We start from the raw sequence: 27,500 nt of genomic DNA on the forward strand, positions 1-27,500 counted from the left end.
CCTGTATGAAACTCTGCTTCAATCTTCAAAAGAGAGAGAGAGACAAATTGTAAGAGCGCGGAAGATGAAAGAAACCATTACGTCCAAAAGAGCTTTTTTTTTCATTTTTTTTTCATTTTTTTTTTTCTCATAACGCTACAACACGCGAGGAATCTCAAGGTGAGAGACAGTGTTTTTAATGGAGTAGCCTATAGTCATGGCGATGCCGACAGCTGCTCCGACGCAGGACAGAGTAGGCAGCTGGCGTCAGGGGGAAAGCCTGCTCTAAACATGCGGCCGTATGAACACAGAACACCACAGTAAGCTTAACGAGACACGGCGTGGAAGTAAACAAGAAGTTAGCGCGTAAGTACAGTAAACTAGGGCACAAAGTAGGACACGCGCTTAAAAAAGGTCAGTTATTTCACCGCTGAGGATCTCAGCCTTCCAAAGTGTTTTTCGCTTTTAATCAATTCCCAGAGACACATAGCCTTCCTAAGGAAAACACATCAGAGGAGGGCTGGTGCAGGAATGGTTGCATTACAATGAGCCCCGTCCTCCGATTTCTACCTCCGCCAGCCTCCACCGTAGCCTCCACATGTAGCCTTTGTAGGGGACAGATGGCCAGCGTCAGAGTAAGGGACCTAGTTTGTTGTTGATTGGTTGTAAGAGGCCAGGCGCCACGGTAACCACAGTAGCTATTATTGTTACCATTGATGTTCCACTTACAGTGTGTAGCATTACGCTGCTGTGTGTCCCAATGTCTAACCTCTATAACGCTGCCTTCACACACTGGCTGTAAACTCTGCTTTCTCTCTCTCTCTTATTAGATTGAGGAATGTCTGCCTCCACAAGAGAATGGAATTCCATTCCATGCATTACAATGAGCCCGTTGGAATTCCATTCCATCTGATTTCTGCCTCCACCACCCTCCACTCCAAGAGACACAATGCAGGGATTTCTACGCTGTACCGTGTGTTGCCTTCACAGTGCTACAGTAGACCCTCCCTCATCACCATATCGTCTCTCTAGTGACTGTACTGTACGCTGACTTCACAGAGAGTCTGCCTCTCTCGTAAGTTGGCTAAAACATGATGTGCAGCAGGGGAGGCTGGTGGAGGTAGAAATCGGAGGACAGGCTCAATGTAATGCACGGAATGGAATGAGGAACGGTATCGGACAGGCTCATTTTAATGCATAGAACGGAACGAGCAATAGTATCAAACATGTGACGCCATTCCACATTCCGTTCCATGCCTTACAAAGAGCCTGTCCTCCGATTCCTACCTCCACCCGTCTCTCCTGATATGCAGTGTCAGGTTGCCTTTCCACCACCTCATCATCTCTATGGCCTCCCTCTTATCAACTCTCTCTCTCTCTCTCTCTCTCTCTCTCTGTGTGCCATATTGAAATTCATCTCAGTCCAGTTGATTAAAATGGAGACATCAAGTGTTGTGACAGGAGCTTTTGGCAGGAGCCCTGAGAGCAGAACCCATTACCCCCTCTCCTTCAGAGCCATGCTGACGTCTGAAGCTGTCCAGAGGTAATAGCTCTGACGCTCGCCGGCCGTAGTGATTGCGACCTCTAGCAGGACAGACAGACAGACAGAGACACACAGACTGACTGACGGACTGACACAGGACTGACACAGGACTGACGGCCCACGTCCACTCGTTTTTAATTCGCCGTGACACCAGATCGTGGCATCTGGCCTCAAGACACACGGGGGGGGGGGAAATGGGTCAGTTTGAGCACGCCATCCATCGGTATCAGGGAAGCATGTCGTTTTAGATCACTGTTATGTTTTCTGGGCAGGTGGTAGTGATAGTGAGATAGTGAGTACGCATCACAGAGTGACCGGGCTCATCTGGTCAGATTTCACAAGTACTGTAGGGTACTGTAGCTTTTGTTGTCTCTCCTGAGTGTACTGTACCAGGGGAGGCTGGTGGAGGTAGAAATCGGAGGACGGGCTCATTGTAATGCATGGAATGGCATTGAAAGGAATGGTATAAAACACGGGTGTATCATACCATTCCTCATGGTATCATACACACGTATTTCCATTCCATGCATTACAATGAGCCCATCCTCCGATTTCTACCTCCACCAGCCTCCACTGGAGTGTACCATATGGCCCAATGCTTAACTACAGACAGTACACTGTACATCCTTGGTACTATTCCGATGAGTTAAGGCAATCCAGGTTTACCCACTGGGCCATAGTCTCTCACATTGTTCAACATAAACAATGTATAATGTTGTGTATAAGAATGTGAAGAAAAACACATAAACATCCTGATGGGTCTGTCGACCCAAACGCTGGTATCTTTCCACATAAACGTGAAGTACTGTAGCAAGAAAGCCAGTGTGTTCGAGTTTTTTTTCCTTTTCTAAAGACCGTTGTTTCTTCACAACAAATCACCCTGATATCTAAACAAAAACATGGAAATGAACTTCAACTTCAACAGCCTAGCTTCTGTTCCAACTCAACCGTGTCTGCGTTGACGGTGAGCTGCATTGTCTCTGAGACACACTTCTGCAGTCAGAGCAACACAGTCCTCCAACTCTCCTCTCTCTGTGATTTTAATTGGCCAAAGGCAAAGACATTCACTGGGGTGTGAAAACGATGGAAGATAGCATCACTTCAGGAATCCTTCCATGCAAATCATTTGGCTCTCGGGTTGAATGGAACATAATAAACTCCAGAATAAATGTCAAAAACAAAGACAATACGATCACCTGACAGGTAAATTAATCACTTTAACACACTTTTATTGTGCACTTAAGGAATGGAACAATGAAGCACAACAGCCATATTGACCTGACAAAAGAAAAGAAAAATAAACCAAATCAATTAAACGAGAGAGAGAGAGAGACACACACGCACGTATGCATGCGCGTGCACACACACACACACACACACACACACTCACACACACACACACACACACACACACACACGTTTGTTGTTGTTGTTTACTTACCATTCTTGTCTGCTCGGCGGAAAATCTGGAAGAGAGAAAAAGGAAATATTTTTAGATGAGCATCACAATGGGGTTTCTCACTAGGACGGCGTTCAGGAGGCTGTGGAAAATTGTGATCATTCATCAAACAGACAGTCCCTAGAAACGGTCCTCCTTTGTATAGACATCGAGGACATTCCATGGAGGTGGATACCAATAATAGGATATGGTATGGTATACTGTATATGACTTAGGATTCCATTAAACAAACCACCTCCCTATCTAGACATTTAGTCACAGTCACATATTTTACCCACAGACTAACACCGTGACAGAGAATATGCCATGGTTTGACCCACTATTACTCATCCACATCCACTATCTGACTCCCCGATACCAGGGAGAAGACAGGAGAAATGGTCCTCTCTGTAGCAAACTACAGGTGATTCATAACATAGTCCCCTCTGTCAACCTACAGGTTATTAATAACACACAGGATCAGCACTCAAGGTGGCTCCCAGGTATCAGCTGTCGGATGAAAACAAGCTCAGGGTCTTCAGCTCTGCCCTCTGCCTGTCAACATGTGTTCACCTCAAACCTCAGTTCTGACAAGTACAGTGTAGCGTGACCATCTATGTAACACTCTTTCCTTTTGTATTAACAAGGCACAAGACACAAGACATTTAAGGACGTTTTGGTGACATGGAGGCCTTGTCTGTTGCTACCGTGTTCTAGAACCGTGCGCGTTAGAATGGTCTGATTGCTCCACTGTTCTAAGACGCTGCTGCATCATTTATGGCGTGGTGTGCAGCAGGAAAGGTCAGGCTTGCTACCCAGAGCGCCTCTTTTCTGATGTCACGTTGGCAGGTGTTAAGACTGTGGGAACCTGGGGTCCTACTGGCACTGTTCTCTGCTGTCAGATAGAGGCGGAGAGGAGAGGAGAGGAGAGGAGAGGAGAGGAGGGGAGGGGAGGGGAGGGGAGGGGAGAGGAGAGGAGGGGAGAGGAGAGGAGGGGAGGGGTGGGTAAGAGAGGGGAGGGAAGGAGGGGAGGGGAGGTGATAGCCTGATACCTAAATAGCTTAATGCCTGACAGCACAGACTAATACCTAAATATCGCCAAAACACCTTGAAATACTTCATCCTTGCAATATATTCATAACGCTCACCCACTTACCAACCTAACTAATAGACTCTCTATTCTCTCTACGCCACGGTATATGTGTTGTTGGTTTTTTTACGCATCTCTGGAGGGGAACAAGAACCAATCGATGCTCCATTAATAAAGCTAGTACTGTAGTCTCAGGCAGTCAGAGACGGGGGCTCAACAAAACTACTTCCAGCATCAAATCATACATCAGAACAAGGAGATGGCAGAGATAATAGATTTTAATCATTCTAACCACCATGCATTACTCCTGCTTCAGCAGGCAGGGGAGGAGGAACTGTCACATTCAACTGATCTATACACCCCGGGATGAAACAAATACACTGATTAAACTCACAGGCGGCAAACTGACAATGCAATAACAACAACAACAACAACAACAAGCTATTAAAAGTCCACTATGGAATTGAAATGTGTTATTATTCAAGGTACATTATCCAAATGAGTCAACAGTCTATGAGTGTTCTGTGTCTACCCAGGCAGAGGATGTTCCAACACAGCCTCAAGTCTCAGCTGGTGTTAAGCTCTCAAGGAACAGCTTCTCATTGTGTTCTTCCTCTTACGAATGCATTGTCTGCTTCTTTCTTCAGCATAAACACCCAGCGGTACCTGCTCTTGAGTAGACTCTTTGGAGGCATTCATTATCTTGTGTTCCAACAGGGATGATTCCCTTTAAAACAATGCTATAATATTTTCTGCACCTCAGGACAATGGGATGTGTCTTGGGGACATCTCTCTCTCTCTCTCTCTCTCTCTCTCTGGGGTTGGAGGGTGAAGAGGAGGGAGGTTTGTGGAGGTGGTTTGCCTCAGGTTAGGTAAGAGGAAATGGAGGGCATTGTCTCTGCAGCAACATATGACCTGCGCCCTGGTCTCATCTGTACTCTTGCCTCTGGTGGGTGAAATTGGAGAGAGAAAGTATGTGTGTGTGTGTGTGTGTGTGTGTGTGTGTGTGTGTGTGTGTGTGTTTGTGTTTGTGTTTGTGTGTGTGTGTGTGTGTGTGTGAGGAAGGATTGCAGCAGCCCTAAACTCTCTCCTGCTGAGAGGGCTTACTTTATCACGCAGAGGCAGCAGCTGTACCCCTCATTCCTCTCCGATCCAATCCTATCGCTCACACACACACACACATGCACACACGCACGCACGCGCGCACACACACACACACACACACACACACACTCACGCACACACACCTCCTACCACTCCATCCCCATCACACACACGAACACCCTGTACCCTCTCTCACCACACACACTCAGAACAGATGGCAACACAAATACAGTACAGGAGGAACAAACCCAGAGGTACAGTTTAATACATGGTCAAATATCCCTGTCAGGAGTCAGGGCGTGGTCAAACCATTTAGTGGTTGAGTTTAATTTAATTGTGTCACAGTATGTTAACATTAAAAGTGGTGTTCCTCTTATAGCAAGACACACAAAAAAAGAGTTCAGGTATTTTAAAAATAGATGGTTGTAAAACAAGTATAGGCCTATCTATTTGATGATGAATATCTATAAGTTCACCGGTTATAATGCCATCCGAGCTGAATCCAAGCATGTTCACTCATGTACTGTTGTGCAATGGGCAAACGCAAAAGTGTTGCTTTATTTGTTTGTCAATAAACAAACATATTGATTTACATGAACAGTAGCCTCCCTTGAGTGCCTATTCACCCACTGTCATCCACTACATTAAGGTCTATGATGTGAGTATCATTCAGAGAGAATAACTGAGGTGAGGTCACTTACATCATGAAAGATTGGAGGTCCATGTCCAGGGCTATGCGGCTGCGGTTGTTGCTGCTGCTGCTGAGCCCGGAGATGCTTCTGTTTCGCCGACTGTAAGCACATAGTGATCATCTCCGTGCACGCCAACATATCGGGATGCGTTGTGTGACCAACTGAACACCTGTCTACGAGTTATACTGCTGCTTTCAGTGGTTAAACAGATACGGTTCTCTAGAGTTGTTCTGCGGTGCTGTTGGCCTGACGAACACAACGGGTTTTCCAATACAACAGTGATGATGATGTTGCTTCGCAACTTTCTGCGGTAGGTAACTCCTCCTTCACGAGTCCTGATTGGTCAGCGTCTTCGCAGAGCATCTCTCACCTCAGTAAAAATGATGAGACCGAAGTGGCGCACCATAACTCCTGCTATATTAAGTCTATGCTGTGTGGACATATACAGGGTAAATTGTCGTATCCTACAATGCATGAACATTTGGTCTTGATGGGCTATGGGACAGGCTATGGGTAATTGCAGACTGCAGACAGCATTTTCTTCCTTTTGTTTCAGAGCAGAGGGTTGCATTATATTTCATGGTACTGTAGCCTAATTCATAATTCTGTAAAACATGGATATGAAGAGATTACCGTATCTTCCTTCTCTTTGTGCAAATTGGCATATTTCTATTTGAAAATCAATCAATCAATAATCAGTCTGGAACATCTGACAACATGCAATACCAAAAACCCCATCATGCAAAAGAATATCCTAGCCTACTTGTTCCATGCGAAAGCAGATTTATGTCTGTCTTCGAGTTCCTTATATGGCATGGTTATAATTAACCATGCCAATAAAAGTTTATCAAGTTGCAATTTACAGTTAAACAGGTGCCGGACACCGCCATCTGCTGGGTGTTACCGGTAGTTGCTGTAAGTAAGTAAAATTACATTTATTTTTCTTAATTTACGTTATTACAATTGCTTTTTAATTTCATAATGGAACTAATGAGAGAGAGAACCTGGAGGACTTCAGGTGGGCGAAGAACATCACCTCCACCATCAAGAAGGCCCAGCAGAGAATGTTCTTCCTGCGGCAGCTGAAGAAATTCAACATGCGCAGAAAGTAATGGTCGAGTTCTACGTGGCCATCATTGAGTCCATCCTCAGCTCATCGATCACCGTGTGGTTCGTTGCCTCCACTGCCAAGGACATAGTCAGACTGCAGCGGACCATTCGGTCAGGTCATCGGCTGCAACCTGCCGTCTCTCCTAGACCTGTTCCACTCCAGGACCAGTAAGAGAGCAGGAAAGATCATCACTGATCCTTCCCATCCTGGTCACCACCTCTTCCATAGACTTCCATCCGGCAAAAGGTATCAAGACCAAAACCTCGCGCCACCTGAACAGTTTCTTCCCCATGGGAGTGGGGCTTCCACCCCCCCCCCCCCCCCACACACCCCCCCGATGTAATTAAAAAGTTATATTTAAATGTTCTATTTATGGGTGCTGCGGTCAACTTGTCCAACTTGTTTTTTAAACTACTGCAGCCTAGAGAGTTATTTATATAGCAGATCTAAGAACAGATTGCTATATTAACAATACAAACCTTGAACATTTAAGGGAATGTGAAATATATGACCCTGAATCAGTTATAGGGTCGACCACTTGACGTGATTCCCTAGATGCAGCCTTACCTGACTTCAACTGAACTACAATTCCCATACAAAAAAACACCACGGAAATCTGCATTTCCGATTTCCTGTATCCATCTTTTCTGATTCACTGAAGAATTGATTGCTAGCCTCTAAAGAAACATCAAGGTGAGTCATCAACCCAGGGAAAATATATATTAATGCAGTGACAAGTTACAGGGCATATCAACGTTTTGTTTCAGTGGAGGAATTTATCTCTTCGACAGCGTAGGAGGGACAATGGTAGCTAGCTGCCGTTGTTAGTAGCTCACTCGGCTTGAAAACAAGCCGCTTCTGTGAATAGCCGAAACGGAGGCTATCTTGGCTAGCTTGCTGTAATGGTTGCCAGCAAGTGAGGCATTGACGTTAGCCAAATTAGAAGGCTAACCAGTTTCTGTGTTTACAATTAAATGTGAGTGGCAGTCAATGGCATTCAATGTTGTAACGTGCCTAACGTTAGCTATTTATTAGATTAATTATCATTAATCTAGCTCTGAGCGGGAAGGTTCAGCTCCAGGAAGCCGCACGAACGCCCTGGACCAGGGCTATCATTAATCATACTTTCAGTCATGGTGGTGCATTGGTAATACGAGCAGACCAGGGGCTTGTATTACAGGGTGTTGGGTGTTTGTTCCATCTCAGCTGTAACCAGCTGTCTGATCAATTGTCAAGTTAGACCAGTATTTGAATCAGATGACCAGACACACACACACACACACCCTTATAAAGACCAATATTGGTAGCCATGGGAGCAATATCCCTATGCAGAAGATGTTTGCTTATGACTAGACCTGTGAGAAGTTACAATCTGACATTTGGTTATAATTTTAATTAATTTAATAATTTTAACTGTGCCAGATAAGTTGGTGTTTGGAGCTTGACGAACATGTGGGACGGGCCCAGGCAAGGACCACGGGGGGGACCCCCCTTTCGGTAAGCAGTGGAGATCATGGCAGTATGAATTGGGAGACATTTAACCGAGTTAACTTTATACCAGTGTAATAACCCTGTAATTACTGTAGTAATAACATTCTATAGCGTAGTGGTCATCTGTGAGGCTGCATGGTATGGAGTTACGGTTTATGCTTCTACTTGTGTGAATGTAAACCACTGAATTAGGAATTTCAGTAGCATTTCTACAGTATTAGAAAGCTATTACAAAGTAAGTATGTACTAAGTAAGTATGTACTATGAATGTGTTTATTGTCAGTTTAACATCCCAATATCTGTTCAACCCGTAACGTATGAATGCTGCTATTTTTGTTCCAGTGGGGACAATCGTGGAGAGATGTTTGGGGGCAGAGACGGCCCAATGCCTGATTTCAGGGGTAGAGATGGGATGAACATGGGTCCTATGGGTCCCAGGCCTCAAGATCGACCCCCCATGGACATGAGAAGGTTAGATGGTCCACCTAATATGAGGGGCCATGATATGGAGCCACTTGACATGCGAGGTCGAGAACCGCCCAGAGATTTACTGAGACCAGGGGAAGAGACAGACTTCACCCTCAGACGGCAGTATGAAATGGCAATCAGAGACAAGCTGTTAAATGCGGCCTCCGGTTTCATGGGGCAGGGCAGGCACAATTTAGACATGGGAGGGAGGGGCATGCAGCCGCGGGATCTACGAGAACCGAATGACAGATTTATGGGTATGAGAGACAGGGACATGTATCGCAACGACATGCCAGGGTTCAATCCCAACAATCCCAACATGGACTCGAGGCGAGGATTCCCTATGGACCCAATGGGAAGAAACGAGGGGTTCAGAGATATGCGTGAGAGGGACAGACCTCCGATGGGCATGGATGACATTGACGGGTTCAATATGGATATGCCTCCGCGAGAGAGAGGGATGATGGACATCGACAGAAGGGGAGCTCCACCGTTGAACCCAAGGGGAAGATTTGAGTCTGATATGGACTTCAGAAACCACCCCTCTGAATTCAGGGGTAGGGACCGATCTCCCCTTAGATTTGGGGATAATGATGGCACTCCGATGGACGTCAGGGGAAGGCCCAACAACCCTCCTGATCTTAGTGGCGCAAACAAGCCCAAGGTATCGGGTACAGAAGGCACCCTTAGAGACCGGGAATTTCCAGACGACATTCCAATGGATTTCCGAGGCGATGATGAGGTGTCGCTTGCAGAGGAGTGGAGGAATCGTAGCAAGAGGGAGAGGGAGTCTTTCCCACCCCCTATGGGTAGAGGTCTTCCTCCTTTCCCCAGAGATGTAGGCCTACCGGGGCAGAGATTCCCTCCAGTAATGGGCCGGGAGGGTGGCCTCGCAGAGGGCAACAGGGACAGACCACCTCCAGAATTCCCAGGGAAAGAAGGTGGACCCTTTGGCTTCCCTCGCAGAGACAGAGAACCTCCAGGTTCTCAGAACTGGGATAAAAATGCCCCAAACATTCCCTTTGTTGGGATGAATCTACCACCGATGGGCCGCAAGGGTCCCCAGGACCCTCCATTTCCAGCCATGAACCCTCTGTTAAACACCCAGAATAGAGAGAATGACAACAAGCGCTGGCCGGGGGACAGGGATCCCAAGCTGAATCAAAATCCACCAATTCTAGGTGACAGACCCGCATATCTTCTGGAGAAGAATCCGCCAACTCAAGTCGGCCAGGGGCCAATTGATCACGCTCGCTTCAAAGGGCCGAAGGATGTGACAATTGAACAGGGACCTGAGAGGGGTAAGCTTGGACCGGGGACAGGGCCAGACTTCCAGAGTAACAGCAGAGAACAGCAGAGAGACCAGGACTACAGAGACATTGATTACAGAACAAACTCAGGGAGGGTGTTTGATTACAAACATGAGGACCTGCAAGGAGCAGAAAAAGTTCTGAAGGAAACCAAACAAGTCCCAACTCCGAAATTCACTGACTCCGGGTCCCAGGTGAACAACGCTTTGTCTCACTAATTTGTAACCTAATAAAAATGTAGTTGATTTGTTTCTTAGATTCCTAACCAAAGCTGTACGTCTTTTTGTCCTCTAACCCTTAATATTCTGTATAGTTTTCCACTGTCTTTAAAGTGTTAACTGTTATTTGAATCTAAACTGTCAACAAAAGGACCAAGATTACCGGAGTGCAACTGTGAAGGACAAGGTTACCCATACAATCTGCATTACTGGAATTCCCAAGACGGCCACAATGGAGCAGGTACGAATCATCGAGATGTAATAATTGCACAAATCTCCTATTGACATGAATGCAAGATTTACACAAATGTCGGGAGTTAGGATCCTTACCCCAAATTCTTGAACGCTCAGTTATTTCTGTGTGGTTTGAGCTATTGGTTTAGATGTTCATTTCTAAATACGAACCAACTTCAATCGTATGTGTTTTTGTGAGAGACAGGCCCAGTATTTCAGTATTATTTCACTCTCTTGCAGATCCTTGGTGCCTTTGCAGTCCGTGACGGCGTCCCAATGCAGGGCATGAAAATAAAGAATGTGGTGCCAGGTGAGACAGAAGTCCCCGTGTGGATTTGCTCCGGGCTAACGATAGCCCAAACGTCTTACGAATTGTTTTCGCTATTTCCTTTGTCCGAACCACTACGCTCATACTCTTTAAAACGTTTCCTTTGTTGCTCCAGATGTTCTTGATCCTGGTGCGGTCGCTCATCAGTTCAACAGAGCTGAGTTTTTAGCTATTGATTGATTAGCCTTTTTTTGTAGGAGCACTGTCAACAATTTAAGAAGCTTTCACCCTCAACTGCAGCCTTTGACAGTGACATTTGACTATCAGAGTCACAAATGTTCTTGTGGCCGAGCATTTCTTATGTTTTTTCAGTCATGATTTGTTTCCTTGTGTACTGTTTTTCTATTTTTGGTGAAACAAACTACTCATTGATTACCCCGAGAATGTAGGGAGCAGGTCTGACAATGCATCCCACTCTCTAAGTGCTCGGCCGAGACTTCAGGTTCTTGAGGTTTCTTTGATCGTCGTTCAGCTTAGACCGAACACTTTTCGCTTCAGTTTGTTGATTGTAGAACAGCACCAACTGTCCTTTCAATTGTTTGTCGAAATGCCTACCCATGTCAATGGAGTTACGTTTGTCAAAAGGCAATACAGACCATGACACTAGGCCTAATTTGCTGAACAAGTTTAATCTGGAACTGTGTTTATCAGTTGAAAAGGGTATGACCAAGGGTATTCAAGATCATCTCACCTGCATTTTGAATCCATGAGAGGCTTCAAGCGATCATTTCTTTTACTGACTGATTTAAAGTTTTGATATAGCAGGTTTATTCTGAGGGAAAATGTGTATTTTTTTTATTTTTAATTGCAGCAAGATAATGGTAGATATGTCATGTAAAATAGGCTGTTATATTCGATATTCCGAATTAGGGCAGACTTGGGAATTTACAAGTTACGAATCTGGAATATCGTGTTGATTCTAGCTTTAATCCAGCACTTCAATTCCAACTCAAAGACAAGGGACACAAAACATGTAAATGATGCGATGTAGGTACTGTACGTTGTGCTGTGAAGGTAAGGAGATGGAGATGTTGGCGTAAATATCCAAATTAACGATAAGAACATTTGGATGACGATCCAAATTTTCCTCCACACTGTATCCGCTGAGTGAAATGTAACACCGACCACAAAAAAAATTACAAAATGTTATATCTCTCGATGTGCTCATGAACCACTGCCTTTTTTTTCTTCTTTTTTTTTTACTTTGTGACTGTCCTGACTGGCATTGACTAACGCAAATCCATCTGTATTTCAAATGCTGTCCCCAGGTTACAGCTCCGATACGGCCTATGTGGAGTTTTTAAACCTCGAGGATGCAGTCCACTTCATGGAATCCAACCAGGTGGCCCATCCTCGTCTCTACAAAGGCTGTCCCCCGGGCAGGAAGAAGGGATTGGGCTGGGGGGTGGGCAGGCAGTTGGGAGCCGGGCTTGGGAAGGGAGAGATAGGGGTTGGGCAGGGTTGGTTATAATTTAATGGGCATGTGTTGGTTTGGGGGGGGAAAGGGGTGGGTGATACTCGCTTGTTTGTGAAACAATGTGTCAAGATTTGTCCTGCGAAAAACAAAAGGGTCTGATTCACAGTTTGCTTTAGGTTGCGTGTAGTAAAGACACAGCGAGGCCGTTGTCCTGTTATGAACAAGAAAGGACCAGAACATTTTGGGATATTCTCATTTCTCACCTTGACGAGGGTCTTCATTGATACATTTATAGACATGTACAGTGTTGATCGGATTTTACGTCAGAAAGGTCCTGAAAACATTCTCTGGTTTAAGTTGAAGCTGGTGGGAAATTGTTGACACTTGAAAGAACTCGATGTAGTCTAACTACTCTGATGTCCAGAGGTCTTTAGTGGGAGTGTTTTTCTTAACAGCTATATTCGTTGTTAACCATTTGTAGTGTCAGTAGTGATAACAATAACAGGTCTTTTATCTTTCATGTAATTTGAACATTGTTTTCTTTGTGAGGCATCAGGATGACATCAGCTGCTGTTGGTTGGTAGAAAATACCCTACAGTTAATAGTTTGTCTTGGTCCTAACTTGTTTTTCTCACCAGACTTTTGCTGATCAGCTCAGAACAATTAAGCTTCCAATATTTCATTTTGCAAAGACATGGCACTTAAAGTAAAATTGCATACCTGGTGTTGAAAATGGGTTGTGTGCTTAGAGGTAAGGCAGCCATTTTTGAGCTAGCCTGCAAGTGAGATTATATTGTTATTGTTTTCTTTCTCACGTCTATGCCTCAACCTTGTTTACCTTTTGAGTGTGAGTCTTGAACACGTTGTGTTCCTTGTGCTTATCTTTTGACATTTTCAGGGAAAAGGCCAACATACCTTTTTTTTCAGTCCCTCTGGCAATATTGAAAACCTGTTCAGTTTCTTCTTCTGTGCGTGCTGTGATCTTTCGCTTACACGATACATTCCTACTTGCCAATACCTTGAGCGATCTTGACGCCTGCTTTACCCCAGCTTTTGTTCATCTTTCTGTGGGGTACTTACATACACAAGACTTTGTGTTGTCTTTGAGCGCTACCAACTTGAGGATGGGATTCTGTTCTCAACAAATGGGCAATAAAGTCCTATTCTGCTCCATTTATCTTTTTGTAAGTTTAGAGAGCCGTGCAGCAGCTGTAGTTGTCTGCAGCAGCTCTGAAATTGATGAACTCTTGCATCAAGATCCACTTATGTCTGAACCACTTCAAACCCAACTGACACCAGTTGTCTTTCTCTTGACCGATCTGTTCTTGGTTCACAGTGTTTCTTGGGTGATGCCCCTCTGCTTATCCTGTTGGGGTAGCTTCGAGCAGAGTACCTGCTTCTTACAGGTGTTGGGGTTTTAGCACCAGTAGTTGCAAATGTCAATGCCATTTGGTTGCACTGGTATAGTTTCTCTGAGCCAGGTGGTGGTCAAATCTGGTACCGACATCATGGGAGTCTTTCTCATTCTCAAACACCAATGATCATGTTCTTCTTTTGATGGGTTGTATTGATTTAGATGTATCGTGAAAAGGTTACTTCAGTCTTTATTGATTTCATGTAGATGCTTGGATCTATGAACATTTGCAGTTGTTGATGGGAGAAGTGTTAGATGCAGTACCTTCCATGTGGCGCTTTGGTTTAGCGAATCCCATTCATGGTATTAGACTCCTTTTGGAAATGGTAGCAGTCATTACAAATACAGTATTGTACAACTGTGTAGATCACCATTTTAGATGTTTATCACTTAGTTGCATGTTCAACATTTAATCTTGAGACCACCAGCTTGCATGCCTGATTATGCACAGTCACATCTGCTTTGCTTTAGGGAGATTTAGTTAAAGCACACAAGTACAAGCACAATATTATAATCAATTTGGTTTTTATATGTGAATCAGTTCTGTACAGTCAAAGTTATGTTTGTTTTTTTAAAATATAGTTTTCAAAAACTGTTTAAGCTTTCTATGTTAAGATAAGCAATTCACAAACGCATCTCATTAGACTACTTAAGCACCGAAGCAAGTTATGCACTTGTATATAATAATTTTAGTTTCTCATTTGGTGGTACCCATGATAGGGTGAATTTCCATTTCCTTGCAAACAGTAATACAATTGCATGGACGAAATACCTCACAAGGGAACCATAAGCAGTGGTCTATCTGGGTTCCACAAACTCGTCAGAACCATAAGTGGCTGCCCATGTGACTCTCGCCACCGAGGAGAGCTAAACCTGCCACAGTGCATGTTGGGAGTCTTGTCTGTCTCTAGGAACATTCTAGATGTAAGTCTCATGGTTGACAAGGAAGCAGAGGTCAGTCTGGAGATGGCTTAACCCTCTTCCTGTTTTTCAGGGATCCCTGAAGGTTGGCACTAAAACGGCCCTGATGAGATACGTCCAGCCTGACAGAAGCGTCAAGGAAGCTCAAGTGAGTATTGCAGCTGTAGAGCAGGGGAGGCTGGTGGAGGTAGGAATCGGAGGACGGGCTCATTGTAATGCGTGGAATGGAATGAGGAATGGTGTCAAGCCCGTGTTTGATACCATTCTTCATTCCATTCCAGGGTTCCCCCCAAAGAATCACGCTGTGGACTTAGCTAAATAAGTAATGTTTCTGGTTTGAGATGACCACCACTGAATAAGTGACATTTCTGGTTTGAGATGACCACCACTAAATAAGTGAGGTTTCTTCCTCCCATGCATCAGGAGCCAGGTCATAAGGGCCCCCCGCCCCAGGAGCCCCTTCTGCCCAGCCCAGGCGAGCTACTGGTAAAGGACAAGAGCGTGCAGGACGACCCCCAGCCCAAAGGCCCCGCGGGCCCCGTGGACCCCCTCTCTCAAGGGCAGTCGTGGCAACGGAGCTCGGACCTCACCCCGGAGGCCTGGCAGCAGCAGGTGGACCAGCAGCTCCGTCAGCAGGAGGCCGAGCAGCAGGCGGAGTCCTGGGCCAGCCGAAACCCCCTGCGCCACGGCCCTCATCAGACAGACCCCATCTTCAAGGAGAGCAAGAGTGAGTGGGCTAGGGGGGTTCTAGCTGAGGAGCGGGCATGCGTAGTAGGAGATTATTCTGGTGTAGTGGACTTATTCGGTCCAGGGTTAAACCAGTGTGTTTGTTCTCTCTCTCTCTCTCTCTCCCCCCTTCTCTCTCTCTCTCTTTCTTCCTTTCTCTCTCTCTTCCTTTCTCTATCTCCTCTCTTCTCTCTCTCTTCCTTTCTCTATCTCCCCTCTTTTCTCTCTCTCTCTTTCTTCCTTTCTCTCTCTTCCTTTCTCTATCTCCTCTCTTCTCTCTCTTTCTCTCTCTCTCTCCCCTCTTCTCTCTCTCTCTCTCTCTCTCTCTCTCTCTCTCTCTCTCTCTCTCGCGCGCGCCCCGCAGCCATGATAATAAAAAATGTCAAGCCCACCACCACCGTGGAGACCATCCTTAAAGCCCTGGACCCCTTCGCCTACCTTGATGAGAGGAATGTGCGTCTGGTTAGGGGCAAGCCCCCCGGGGCTAAATGCTTCTGCTTCGTCGACATGGACTCCCACGAGGTAACAGATAGTAGCTACCTAGCTAGCTAGCCTTTGTAGCATGCTAATGCACATTAGCCCAGGTTTATTACCCCTGCCACTCCCTTCATTCGATACCTTTCGATGCCTTTGTCTTCCTTATCTCCCGCTGTGTGTTTCTGTGTGATCTCAAGCCAACCTTTGTGGTCTTCTATTCCAGCAAGTGACCCGTCTGGTGGAGCTGCTCACCAAGCCCAGGCCTCTGTCCATCGACGGGGTCAGGGTGTACGCAGAGGTGGCGAAACCACTGAAGAATCAAAAGTGAGTCCAGCTTAAGTCATGGTGTTATTTAATATCAGTGCTATTTAGTGTAATGATGATGATGATGATGATGATGAAGAATTGATCACTGATGATTTGTCTTGTCTTTTTTGTGTTCTCTTAGCTATAGAAGAGAATTTGATAAGTCAAACACGTCCCTCCTGGGGTACCCACCTGAGACCAGTATGCTGGAGGTAGGTGCTGGTCATGCTGTCGTGTTGTCATCAATAGTGTGTTGTCAAGAAAAAATAAACCTAACTTTTTTTTTTTTTGATTTGTCCACTTATCTCAGCAGCAGCAGTACTACTCTCAACCACCACCAGTGGGCGCTCCAGGTGCCATGCAAGGTAAGACCTTTCTCCTCAGCCAGCATCCCTGCTTTGAGTCCCGTTCTTCCTCACAATTTGTGCTCTCCGTGATCTGTACTATGACATCACAGTTACTCTGAAAGTCTGCCCGCAATGTTTCTGTAGCCTCCAGCCTGTCGTGCCTTAATCATCATGTAATGTGGAAGCCTCACTAAAGTAATTTGGCCGCATGTAATGTCTTCAGGGTTCCTGCGCGGGTCTGGAGAAGTATGGAATGAAATATTGACAATTTCCAGACCTGGAAAAGTATGAAAAAGCAGCAGCAAAACCCCCCCCCCCAAAAAAAAACCTATTGTCTGGAAAAGACATCTGTGATTTCAGACCTATGCCGTAGTCGTACTAGAGTTCAGAATTGTATTCAATATATTTAAAAAGCCATTTACACAGATTTACGTTGGAGCATTACGTGGCTATTTTATGTTTGACAGAGGTCATGAAACAGTGACTCGCGCAAACCCACAAATCAACTGAGCAGTCTGGAAATGTAGGTCTGGAAATGTTTTGTTGAAATGGAAAATGTGTAGAAACCCTGTGTCTCCATCTTTGTCCTAGGTGACCTAATGGCTGGATCCATGGCTGGGGCCACAGACCCACACCTGAACCCTAGCCTCACCCAGGTGAGTTGCCACCATCGGACAATTATAAGACTCTTCTTTACAAAAAAATCTGAATGTTAATGTTAACGAACATCGTTAACGGGATCGGAAGGGTATTAGATACGGAACAGCTCAGCCTCACTCTTAGAGGAGGCCTGGGATGTCGTTATGAAACACACAGGTACCTAATGCCTTGCCTCTTGTGTGTGCTCCAGGGGGTAGGCTACGGTGAGCCCCCTCCAGTGGACCCCTCCTTCCAGGCCCTTGGGCCCCAGGTGTCTGCAGCCGCAGCAGGCTTGGCACCTCTGGCAGCGTCTGGCGACGGCTCCGAAGCATACAGCTATGGTAAGAGGCCCGATAAGAGCCTAATATAAGTATAATAAGTTAAAATAAATACAATATATAATGTATATAAATATATGCGTAAACGTCTGTGTGTGTCTACACACACACACACACACAGACATTTTCTCACTCACGTGTTGTTTTGTCATTTCTCCAGCTTCTGAAACTCCAGATATGACCAACTATCTTTATGACGCCACGTCTGGGTTCTACTACGACCCCCAGACTACCCTGTACTACGACCCCGGCTCCAGGGTGAGGGTCAGAGGTCAAATGTGAATGTTGGATGATTGATCGATTACATGTTTCTGAAATCATAATCATGATGTTGTTCATGCTGCTCCTCTCATTTTTATCCTGTCTGTGTGCCTGTCTGTTTGTGTACCTGTGTGTGTGTGTGTGTGTGCCTGTGTGTGTGTATATGTGCACGTTTGTGCACGCAGTATTTCTACAATGCGGAGACCCAGCAGTACCTGTACTGGGACGACGTTTCAAAGACCTACATCCCAGTGCCGGGCCACAGCGCCGAGACCCAGACACCCTTGACCCAGCCCAGTATGACCATGGCACCTGACGTACAGGCCATCCTGGCCAACCCAGCAGCCGACGCTCCACTTGATATGAAGAAACCATCGGACCCCCAGCTTCCCCCCGTCCCCACCCCCGCCCTTGCATACAACACTCCCCCCAACCCAGCCTCCCTCTCCAACCCCGCCACTCCCCCCAACCCCTCCCTGGAGAGGAGGGAGGAGGACGATGGCGGGTCCCACATGGACAAGAAAGATAAAGACAAGGACAAAGAGGAGAAACCCAGAAGCCTTGCCGCTTTCAAGGTAAACGTCTCCTGTGGCATCACTGCTGTTCTACAGCAGTCTGTTTGTGTACAAGGAAGTCTTCTGGGCCCGTTATTTCATAACGTTTCATCTACATCAGAATGATCCGGATCATTCTGATCTAGATTAAACGTTTTCAAAAATACTGGCCGCTGTTGTCGAAATACTGCATCTCCACAGAGATCATAGTTAACTGCCAAAGAGTTCCAGAACACTCACCACCTAGGGTGCCAAGTATTTTATGTGGTATTTACCTAGCAACAATACTTTGATTAGCTACAAAATGAAGCATCATAATTTACGCATTTTTGGTGAATGAAGTCACCCATGACACTCTAGAATGTCAGAGCCCACAATTTGGGCGACTTTACTCGCCCTCGGCACTGAATGAGTTAAATGTTGTTCTAACTCACGGGCCGTGTGTCTCTGTCTCAGATCATGAAGGACATGGAGCGCTGGGCCAAGATCCAGAACCGCCAGAAGGAGAGCGTCCGGGCCCCGTCTCCGGTTCTGAAGTCCCCCGGAGGGTTCGACGACAGGAAGACCTCCAAGGCGGCCGACGCGGCCTTCGCCATCTTCGAGAGGAAGGTGAGAGGCCTCGCTCTAATTTATACTAATAAATAACATGAAATATTCATAAAATAATTAAAGCAGTTTTTCTGCATTCATGAATTCATGAATATGTTATGTTATTCTCTATTTTATTTATATTCAATTCTTTTTTTTCAATGTTTAATTTTTTCCCCGTGCCGTCTTTGGGTCGTAGAAAAGCGCTATAAGTTTAATGTATTATTATTACCATTATTTACAATTATTATTACCATTATTTACAGTTACCAGTAAACTTCACTTGAGATCAGAGTGGACAGTCGAAGTCTGGATTATTCAACGGTGTAAGGGCTAAAATAATGTGTCCAGTAACATTCTGACATTGAACGTCTGTGTGTCCGTGCAGGGGTCGGCCGGAGACGACCTCTTCAAGAAACCCATGCTTCCTATTAAAAAGGAGAAGGGCTCCAAGGTGAGGTGTCAATACCAAAATGCCTTGAACACTCTCTCTTGTTCAGAGAAGTAAGAGACAAAATCCAGAATGTTTTAAGTTGACCTTCTTCTTCTTCTCCCCCCCAGTCGGCCATGGGCTCTCTGGGTCTGCTGGCGTCAGACTACGCAGCGACGGGGAGTGATGAGGAAGAGGAGGAGAAGCACGAGCCCCTTCGTGCCCCCAGGACCCAGGCGGAGGAGAAGGAAGACAAGCTGACGGACTGGAAGAAGATGGCCTGTCTGCTGTGTAGGAGACAGTTCCCCAACAAGGACGCGCTGGTGCGCCACCAGCAGCTCTCTGACCTCCACAAGGTACCCAATCAATCAACTTGATTTGTATAGCGCTTTTTTTTAGAAAGACAATTGTCTCAAAGTGCTTTACAACAACAACAATGCAAACAATGCAAACAGTAAATACAATACAAACAATATTCATGTTTACACCTAACTATTGACACCCAGGCACACGTGCGGACCCCAGTTGTAGACAGAGATCCTGAAGGAACCCGTTCAGGTTTGCTTGTCTATAACATTGATTGACATTGAATTAATTGATTTTATTTGATCTTAAAGCAAAATATGGAGATCCACCTCAAGATCAAGAGGTCAAAGAAGGAGCTGGAGGCTTTGGAGAACCAGGAGAAAGAGGTAAAGACTTAAGTCTTTGTTCGCCTCCAAACATACACATTTGATTGGTAAGGCAGTGCAATGCCAATAGCCCCTGGTCCTCCATTCAGTAGATTACTTTTTCTGATGATGACTGGTGGATAGATGATTCACTTACTTCGACAAATGTATTTGCTGTATGTAAGTCGCTTTGGATAAAGGGCGTCTGCTAAATGCCGTAAATGTAAATGGTTATGAATAGTTCAGAAAGTAATGTTGTGGTGAGACGTGGGCAAAGAGTTTGAGGTGTAATATGTTAAATAATACTTCAGATCCAAGACCTCAGTCTTTCTCTGACTCTCACTGCTTCTCTGTACCCGGAGTGGTCTGTTGTAATGCATGGAATGGAGTGAGGAATGGTATCAAACAATTACAGTGAGCCCGTCCTCCAATTTCTACCTCCACCAGCCTCCACTGGTTATAAAGAGATGTATTAATGACTGTGAAATCCGTCCCACAGCTGAGTGCCAAGGAGTCGAACGGCTCCCCAGAAATAAAGAAAAGGAAACAGCATCACCAACAGCATCACCAACAACATCACCAACACCACCAACAACACCAGAATTCCTGGGCCGGCGGCTCAAGGTGGGTTCACCTGGGAGTGTAGGGTTCTGGAGTTGCTTAAAAGTGGAATAAGGCTTTAAGATGTTGGCCATTTTGTTGCTTTGTTGCAACAGACGGTTCTTTTTTTTGTGTGTTAACACACTTTGTTTTTCTTTAGGGACATGCATAAGGGAAGCGACAGACCGGGCTTAGGTTCTGAGCCAGTTGAAGTAAGTGTAAGGGCCTAGAGGCTGGTGGAGGTAGAAATCGGAGGCCGGGCTCATTGTGATGCATGGCATGGAATTAGGAGTGTGTTTGATACCATTCCGCATTCCATTCCATGCATTACAGTGAGCCCGTCCTCCGATTTCCGAATTCTCCCTCCACCAACCTTCCCAGGTGTAAAGCGCATTACTGTTCTATCTAGTCAGTGGGGCAGGCTACTTTTTTATGCTCAGGAATTTCAACCTTTTTCCTTATTTCCTTTTTCCTCTCCTTTTCCACAGAGGAAGAAGAAAGAGCCAGTCGTCTGGAACCACGCCACTTACAAACAAGCAGTCCGTAAGGCCATGTTCGCCCGCTTCAAAGAGCTGGACTAACCTCACTTCCTGTGAAAAGCAGATCCCGCCGCCCAGTCTCGCGTCTTGATTGGCCCACGTCTCTGTTTGTCTGTATGTGCGGGGGGGGTGGGAAGCGTCGGTGGGATGCCCCCCCCCCCCCCTGTCGGGCCTGAGCTCACTTCCTGTCTCCTGTGGTCCCCACTTCACCCCACGACAATGACGACTTACCAGCAACGAAATACGGCCGTAGCCCACTTGAGCTCCCCCCCCCCCCCCCCCCCCCGACATGTACTGACTGTGGAGCTGTAGGGAGCCAGCCAAGGCCATCAGGGGTCAGAGGCTGTAACCTTCTCTGCAGTGACCTCTATGTTAGAAGGCCTACGTTAGGAGATTCTCCCCCAATTTACAGACATTCATACTGTATGACATTGGAGAGACATTAAGTTGATGTTTTGTTGACGTTATCAAGCCGGAAGGAGGGAGGGAGAGAAGGAGGGAGGGAGGGAGGGAGGGAGGGAGAGAGAATCAATGGCATGCTGACCAGGCTGCACCAGGGACTCCGCTGTCTGTCTTTGACCATGTAATCAATCCATTAAGTGAGGTAGATTTTTCGTTTTGCCATGTGTTGTGTTTGGCCTACTGTATGTTTAGTTTTGTGGCAGCTATTCAGCCGAGCCTGCAGTAGAAACCTCGTACTGGTCGCCTCCAGCAACACACTTATGATTTGTTTTAACACTTGAGTTTTTACATGGACGCTTTCTTTATACTATTACGTGTACACGTTTTTAAGTAAAAATCGATAACTGATATGAACTTTGGAGTCTGTGGTTCATTTGTCGCACTGCTTATTTGTTTTTAAGGGATTTGAATGCTTGAGGAAATGTGAGGAACCTGTGTTCCGTCAGACATGACTTGCATTTCCTCACATATCCACTGGGTGGCAGCAAAGCTCTTTATGGGTTTTTACCGTCACAAAACCTTAACCCACGGTTTATACTGCACCTTTCATTGACTGACGGTGTTGCTCATACAGACAATGCATTATTATCTCTTTGAATGCTTGAACAAAGTTTGTGAGGAAGAAAATATTGGTAAATAATCAACATTCAGTGTCATTTACTGTCGTAAGATAAATTATTAGAGAGATTACACTTTGAACAACATGTAACCTAAAATACATTATAAGACAAGGCTCAGATGCTTGCAAATAATCGTTCTACCTTCTTGTTCATCTCTTATTAGGCTTGATGCCTTAGATGGTCTTCTATAGCAGTAACAGAGCAAAAAGGTGGCTTATCTGGAAAAACACATTCTGGTCCGTTAAATCATAGTACGAATGAAAAAATGTTTCTGTCAACTTGTTTTTGTGGGTTAGGCTGAGTTAGGCAGGAGTGAAGTGGACTGTTTTGAGTCCAGGGGACCTGCTGTGTGAACTTAATGGGGCTGTTTTCCGGACACAATTTAAGCCTAGTTCTGGAATAAATCACATTTCCAATAGAAAATCTCTTTCGAAGATGCTTTTTTTTAGTCTAGGATTAGGCTTAATCTGTGTTGGGGAAAACAATGTGCTTAGTGTGTGTTGTATGATTTCCATTAAGCCCTCCTCGTGTGTTACATGTGGGCTCTGCCCTACCCCCTAAGTTAGGGAACCAACCCCCCTAACCTCTATCCCCCTACCCCTCCTGTGGTTTTGCCCCTGGAAGTAGAGGATTACCTGGCTTTACTGTTCTCTCACACGGTTCCTTTTAGAACACAACCAGAGAACAAGAGCAGGTGGGGGCCCCTGGACCTCCAGTTAGCGTAGAACAGCAGGGGGGGGGGGGGACCCCTTAATCTGGTTGATCTTCTTATCTCTAGCTTTTCTCTTTCTCTAAGCGCAGTCTTTTGAAAAGGTACTGAAAAGGTCGAAGGGGTTTCGTCATGGAGCCAACTGCCATCATGAGCTCATATAGACATGTCACAATGGGATGGGACCTGCGTCCGATCATTATGAAGTGCACATCAACAGCAGCTCCCGTTGAACTGCAACTCATAGGCTGTGCATTTGTGTATGTGTTTTCATACAAATCAGGGGAGGCTGGTGGAGGTAGAAATCAGAGGATGGACTCATTGGAACGGAATGAGGAATGGTATCAGACTTTTCGTTCCATGCATTACAATGAGCCCGTCCTCCGATTGACTACCTCCACCAGCCTCCCCTGATACAAATACATCTCGTAGTGTTAAAAGTGATTTATTTCAGGATTTGATATGAACGTGTGTGGACATGGTCTGGTACAGTAGGTGTCTCTGTGCTTGATGTGTAAACCCCCACTTTACTGTAGCCTTCTGATTCGGTGGAAATCTCCAGATCTGTCGGATATAAAAAAAAAATCGTTTTTTTAAAAAAAAAACGATTTTGTGTTGTCTCATAACTTTTATCCCCATTAGCACAATCCCTTTGACTCAGCTCTGCCGTCTCTCCCCAAGATCCAACCTGTCCCTCTCCTCTCAAGTCTCTCCAACAGGGCGCGGTTAGAACAGCATAGCAGAGGTTAATGCATTCTCTAACCAGAGGCATTGACAGTGAGTGGAGTCTGTAAGTCTGGAGAACAGCAGGGCAGAGAGGCAACAATGCCTTAGAAGTCCCAGTGGAAACCATGCTCTGTGGCTTGGCTGCAAAACAAGGCAGAGTGCATGACAACAAACAGCAACAAACATGCCTGACAGGTAAACAGGCTAGTGAGTGAATAACGGCCTGAAAGTTTGCGACTCAAGGTTGTAGTTATGGCATCTCAACTTTCGTTCGGCGTCAAGGGTTTGTTATGGTGAGATGGAGGGAGGTAGTTACAGGCGCTGAGCTTTCAATTACAGGCGCTGTACACTTTAAATGTTCAGTTGTCAGTTCGCAAGTTTGTCTGAGAAACAGGTCATGGAGAACAGGGGGGGAGGCTGGTGGAGGTAGAAATCGGACGACGGGCTCATTGCAACGCATGGAACGGAATCAGGAACGGTATCAAACATGCGTTAACAACGAGCCGTCCTCCGATTTCTCCTTCCGCCAGCCTCCCCCTGATGGAGAACGACACTACCTTGCTTAGAGGCATCTCGGCAAAGACCGGCGTTGAACAGCGTCCGTGGACTCTGGACTGGTGCTGCTCTCGCATCCACACCTCTCTGGTGACTGGGCAGGAGTGGAGGTAGGAGAGGTCAGGGATGATTTGTCATGGCGTGCAGGATCAACAAACACTCCATCACGGATAATCAGTTGTGGAACGCATTGTCAGGTTGCACAGAGCCGAAGAGTGATCCCAACATTTGCCAAGTGCAGGCTGGTCGTAAATCACTCTCTCTGGGCCTGCCACAGCTCTCTCTCTCTCTCTCTCTTCTCTTCTCCCTCTGGGTGACGAAGCTCCATCCCTCCCTCTCCATCCCTCCCAATGCTCTGCTGTGTGAAAAGGGGACGGTAACATGACTGTTTGTTTTGAGCTAATGCTCGAGTGTCTGTTGAACCCAAAGGCTGACATTCCTCTGTCTGCCAAGTTTGACCTCTGCACCTCGGGGAGATGTTTCACACTATGTCAAGCTCACACTGAGCGCTGTTCAACATTCATCAAGCCTTTAAAAAAATAAAAAAATAAATAATGTTTTAAAGTATCACCAGAGGCTTCTGAAGTGCTCTTTCCCTAATAATCTGAGACAATGTCCCCATTGTTGGTCCTTCATTGACTTATGGAAAAACTTCAATTCAATTAGTTGTGAGACTCGTGCTCCTGTATTGCTCTCATTGCCTGGTTCTAGTATCAAAGAAGTGAAAAAATTACATCTAGTATGTGGGGGTGTCTAGTCTTGCGTAGCCATACCTCCAAATCGCATTGTTCTCACGCCTCCGAGGACTATTTTGCAGAGAGTTGTTGCCTATGCTGGTTTGCAACATTGAAGAAAATGGAAGATGAGATGAAGGGAAAACTGAAAACAACATTGAAGAAAACTGAAAACAACATTGCAGAAAATGGAAGATGAGATGAAGGGAAAGCTGAATTCTGTTTTCTTTGGAGCTCTGCCTAAGCAAGGTGTTTGATTGGTTTAACGTGTCGAGAGGCGTCACTCATTTCAAACGAGTTTCCACACCTTTGTAGCTGCTTTCCCAAAGGATTTCCCCAGGCTTTCTGGATTTGGGAAGACTGGTCTCAACGAGGTTAGGGTGAATCATATTGCTCACTTTCCTCTCCAACATTTGCTCCCTCTTTGTTACCATGATGAGAAAAGGAGGGAGGGAGGGAGGGAGGGAGGGAGGGAGAATCAATGGCATGCTGACCAGGCTGCACCAGGGACTCCACTGTCTGTCTTTGACCGTGTAATCAATCCATTAAGTGAGGTAGATTTTTTGTTTTGCCATGTGTTGTGTTTGGCCATGATGGAGCTCATATAGTCTCAGAAAAACTAAGTAAAAATTAATTTGACGTATAGAAAGGTGGAGGTGACCGTTTCTGCATATATGAAACGCTGAAATAATATAATATGCCATTTAGCTTACATTGCAGTGAGTGCATACATTTTTCAGTATATATGGTCCCAGCGGGAATCAAACCCCCAACCTAAGCATTGTTAGCACCATGCTCTACCAACTGAGCCACAGAGGAAATGTCCAAGTGTCCCTCCCCCTCCCCTCCCCTCCCCCCCCCCCCCCCCCTCCTATAGTCAATGGTCTCATGAATACCGTATTGCTATTAAAATGGATCTCCCGAGCCATTCTTATTGTCATTGACTCCCCTATTTACATGGCAGAGGTTTGATCTTCTCAAGGTCAGAGCCTTTGATTCACGCTGCTTGTTCAGTTCCCCTGTAGACTCACTCATGAAGCAACTGGCACATATTTTCATTTCAAGTAATTCATTATAGCCCGTGGCAATGATCAAATGAATATATTCTCAATGCCACACATGTAAGCTACTTTTTTTAATATGACTATATTTGCATATAGATTGAGTATTTATCAGATATACATTGTGAGTAGATTTCACGCATTTCAGTGAATTTCTGTTCATCATCAAATGACTTGGACTCTCAATAAAGAAATACACGTAAATCATGAAGACTGTGATCATTTGGCCAATATGTGTGATCTCTAACCCTGGGAATCTATGGTCTATAGACTTATCTAGAGTGTTGATATTGCCGTTGGACCAGGGGAGGCTGGTGGAGGTAGAAATCAGAGGACAGGCTCATTTTAATGCATGGGATGGAATGAGGAGTTTCATACCGTTCCTCATTCCGTTTCATGCATTACAATTACAGTACACACGTTTGATACCATTCCTGATTCCATTCCATTCCATGCATTCCAATGAGCCTGTCCTCCGATTTCTACCTCCCCTGGTCTGCATCCAAAAAGCCATTCATGACCTTTGTACTTTCCAGGGTTTTTTAGAGAATGTGTTCACTCTTGTTTGCATTTTAGCAACATTATACATTGATTCTATCACTACCTGTTGTTCATGGGGGCTTGTATTATGCAGATAACTCAATTAAAGTCAGTGGGTGAAGGCAAGGACCTGGGGAGGGAATCCCATTAATTTTCTGTCCTGTTGGCATCGGAGGCCATCTTTGAAAAGAGGCATCTCAGGGTTCTCTTTGTGTTCCGTGGTCTAATTTCCATTCCTCTATTCTCTCCCCGCTGTCACAAGCCCCCGGTGTGACAGATGTCATCATTATCGACTCTAAGCAGACCCCGTTGTGTCACAGTCGATGGAATGGAAATTAATGTGAGAGTGGCCAGAGAGGGAGAGAGAGAGAGATAGATAGAGAGATATAGAGATAGAGAGAGAGAGAGGTAGTAGGGGGGGGGGGGGGGGACCAAGTGAACCAGGATGGCTGGAGTGACCATTTTGGTATCCCCTGCACGTGCATGGGGAGCTTTCAGGCACCAGGGGTGTCTGTTAACGTGCGCAGGGGGCCCAATTATCCCAGTCGGCCAGCTCTCAGCAGCAGACGGGCACGGAGTGGGAGCAGCAGCCAGGGGACGGGGCTTAGAAGAACGCTCTGTCAGCAGGGTCCTCAGATAGTCAGATGTGTTGTCAGGAGACCCAGCAGAGGACGGCGGGCAGAGGGGCTCTTTTGATCCCAGTGAATGCAGGTCTGAAACACTGCAGCTCCAGATGGACACTGACGCCGAGGACGTCATGTGCAATGACAAATTAGAATTTGGATGAAGAAGAAGTGTGGTGAGGAATGGATGCCAGTGACAGTGCCAGTCTGAATCAAAAATCAGTGGAGGTTTTAAG

At 45.8% G+C, this 27,500-nt stretch overlaps 2 protein-coding genes across 3 annotated transcripts in view; one reads left to right on the plus strand and one right to left on the minus strand.

Moving 5' to 3' along the window:
* The window catches only part of necab3 (N-terminal EF-hand calcium binding protein 3), a gene marked incomplete at both ends in the record, with an annotated part of 25,307 nt that extends 19,323 nt beyond the window's left edge, over window positions 1–5,984 (minus strand). Inside the window, 2 exon segments of the mRNA XM_083668540.1 lie at window positions 2,964–2,988; window positions 5,856–5,984. Of these exon segments, the coding sequence (XP_083524666.1) occupies window positions 2,964–2,988; window positions 5,856–5,984 (154 nt within the window).
* A 1,617-nt stretch (window positions 5,985–7,601) lies between these two features.
* On the plus strand, window positions 7,602–22,050 carry rbm6 (RNA binding motif protein 6). Of its 2 annotated transcripts, none has more exons than XM_083668413.1 (23): window positions 7,602–7,650; window positions 8,380–8,454; window positions 8,791–10,420; window positions 10,596–10,685; window positions 10,919–10,988; window positions 12,275–12,348; window positions 14,832–14,906; window positions 15,182–15,485; window positions 15,849–16,006; window positions 16,185–16,285; window positions 16,410–16,479; window positions 16,578–16,632; window positions 17,206–17,270; window positions 17,465–17,594; window positions 17,752–17,849; window positions 18,038–18,427; window positions 18,863–19,015; window positions 19,383–19,448; window positions 19,556–19,780; window positions 20,042–20,116; window positions 20,595–20,719; window positions 20,856–20,907; window positions 21,184–22,050. In XM_083668413.1, the coding sequence occupies exons 2-23, from the start codon at window positions 8,408–8,410 to the stop codon at window positions 21,274–21,276; spliced, it is 4,146 nt and encodes a 1,381-aa protein (XP_083524539.1). In that variant the 5' UTR covers window positions 7,602–7,650; window positions 8,380–8,407; the 3' UTR covers window positions 21,277–22,050. The 2 variants fall into 2 exon arrangements, with proteins under 2 accessions (XP_083524539.1, XP_083524540.1); XM_083668414.1 differs by having other exon boundaries at window positions 16,581–16,632.
* The last annotated feature ends 5,450 nt before the right edge of the window (window positions 22,051–27,500 follow it).

Source organism: Argentina silus (assembly GCF_951799395.1).
Source record: "Argentina silus genome assembly, chromosome: 4".
Classification (NCBI taxonomy): Eukaryota; Metazoa; Chordata; class Actinopteri; order Argentiniformes; family Argentinidae; genus Argentina; species Argentina silus.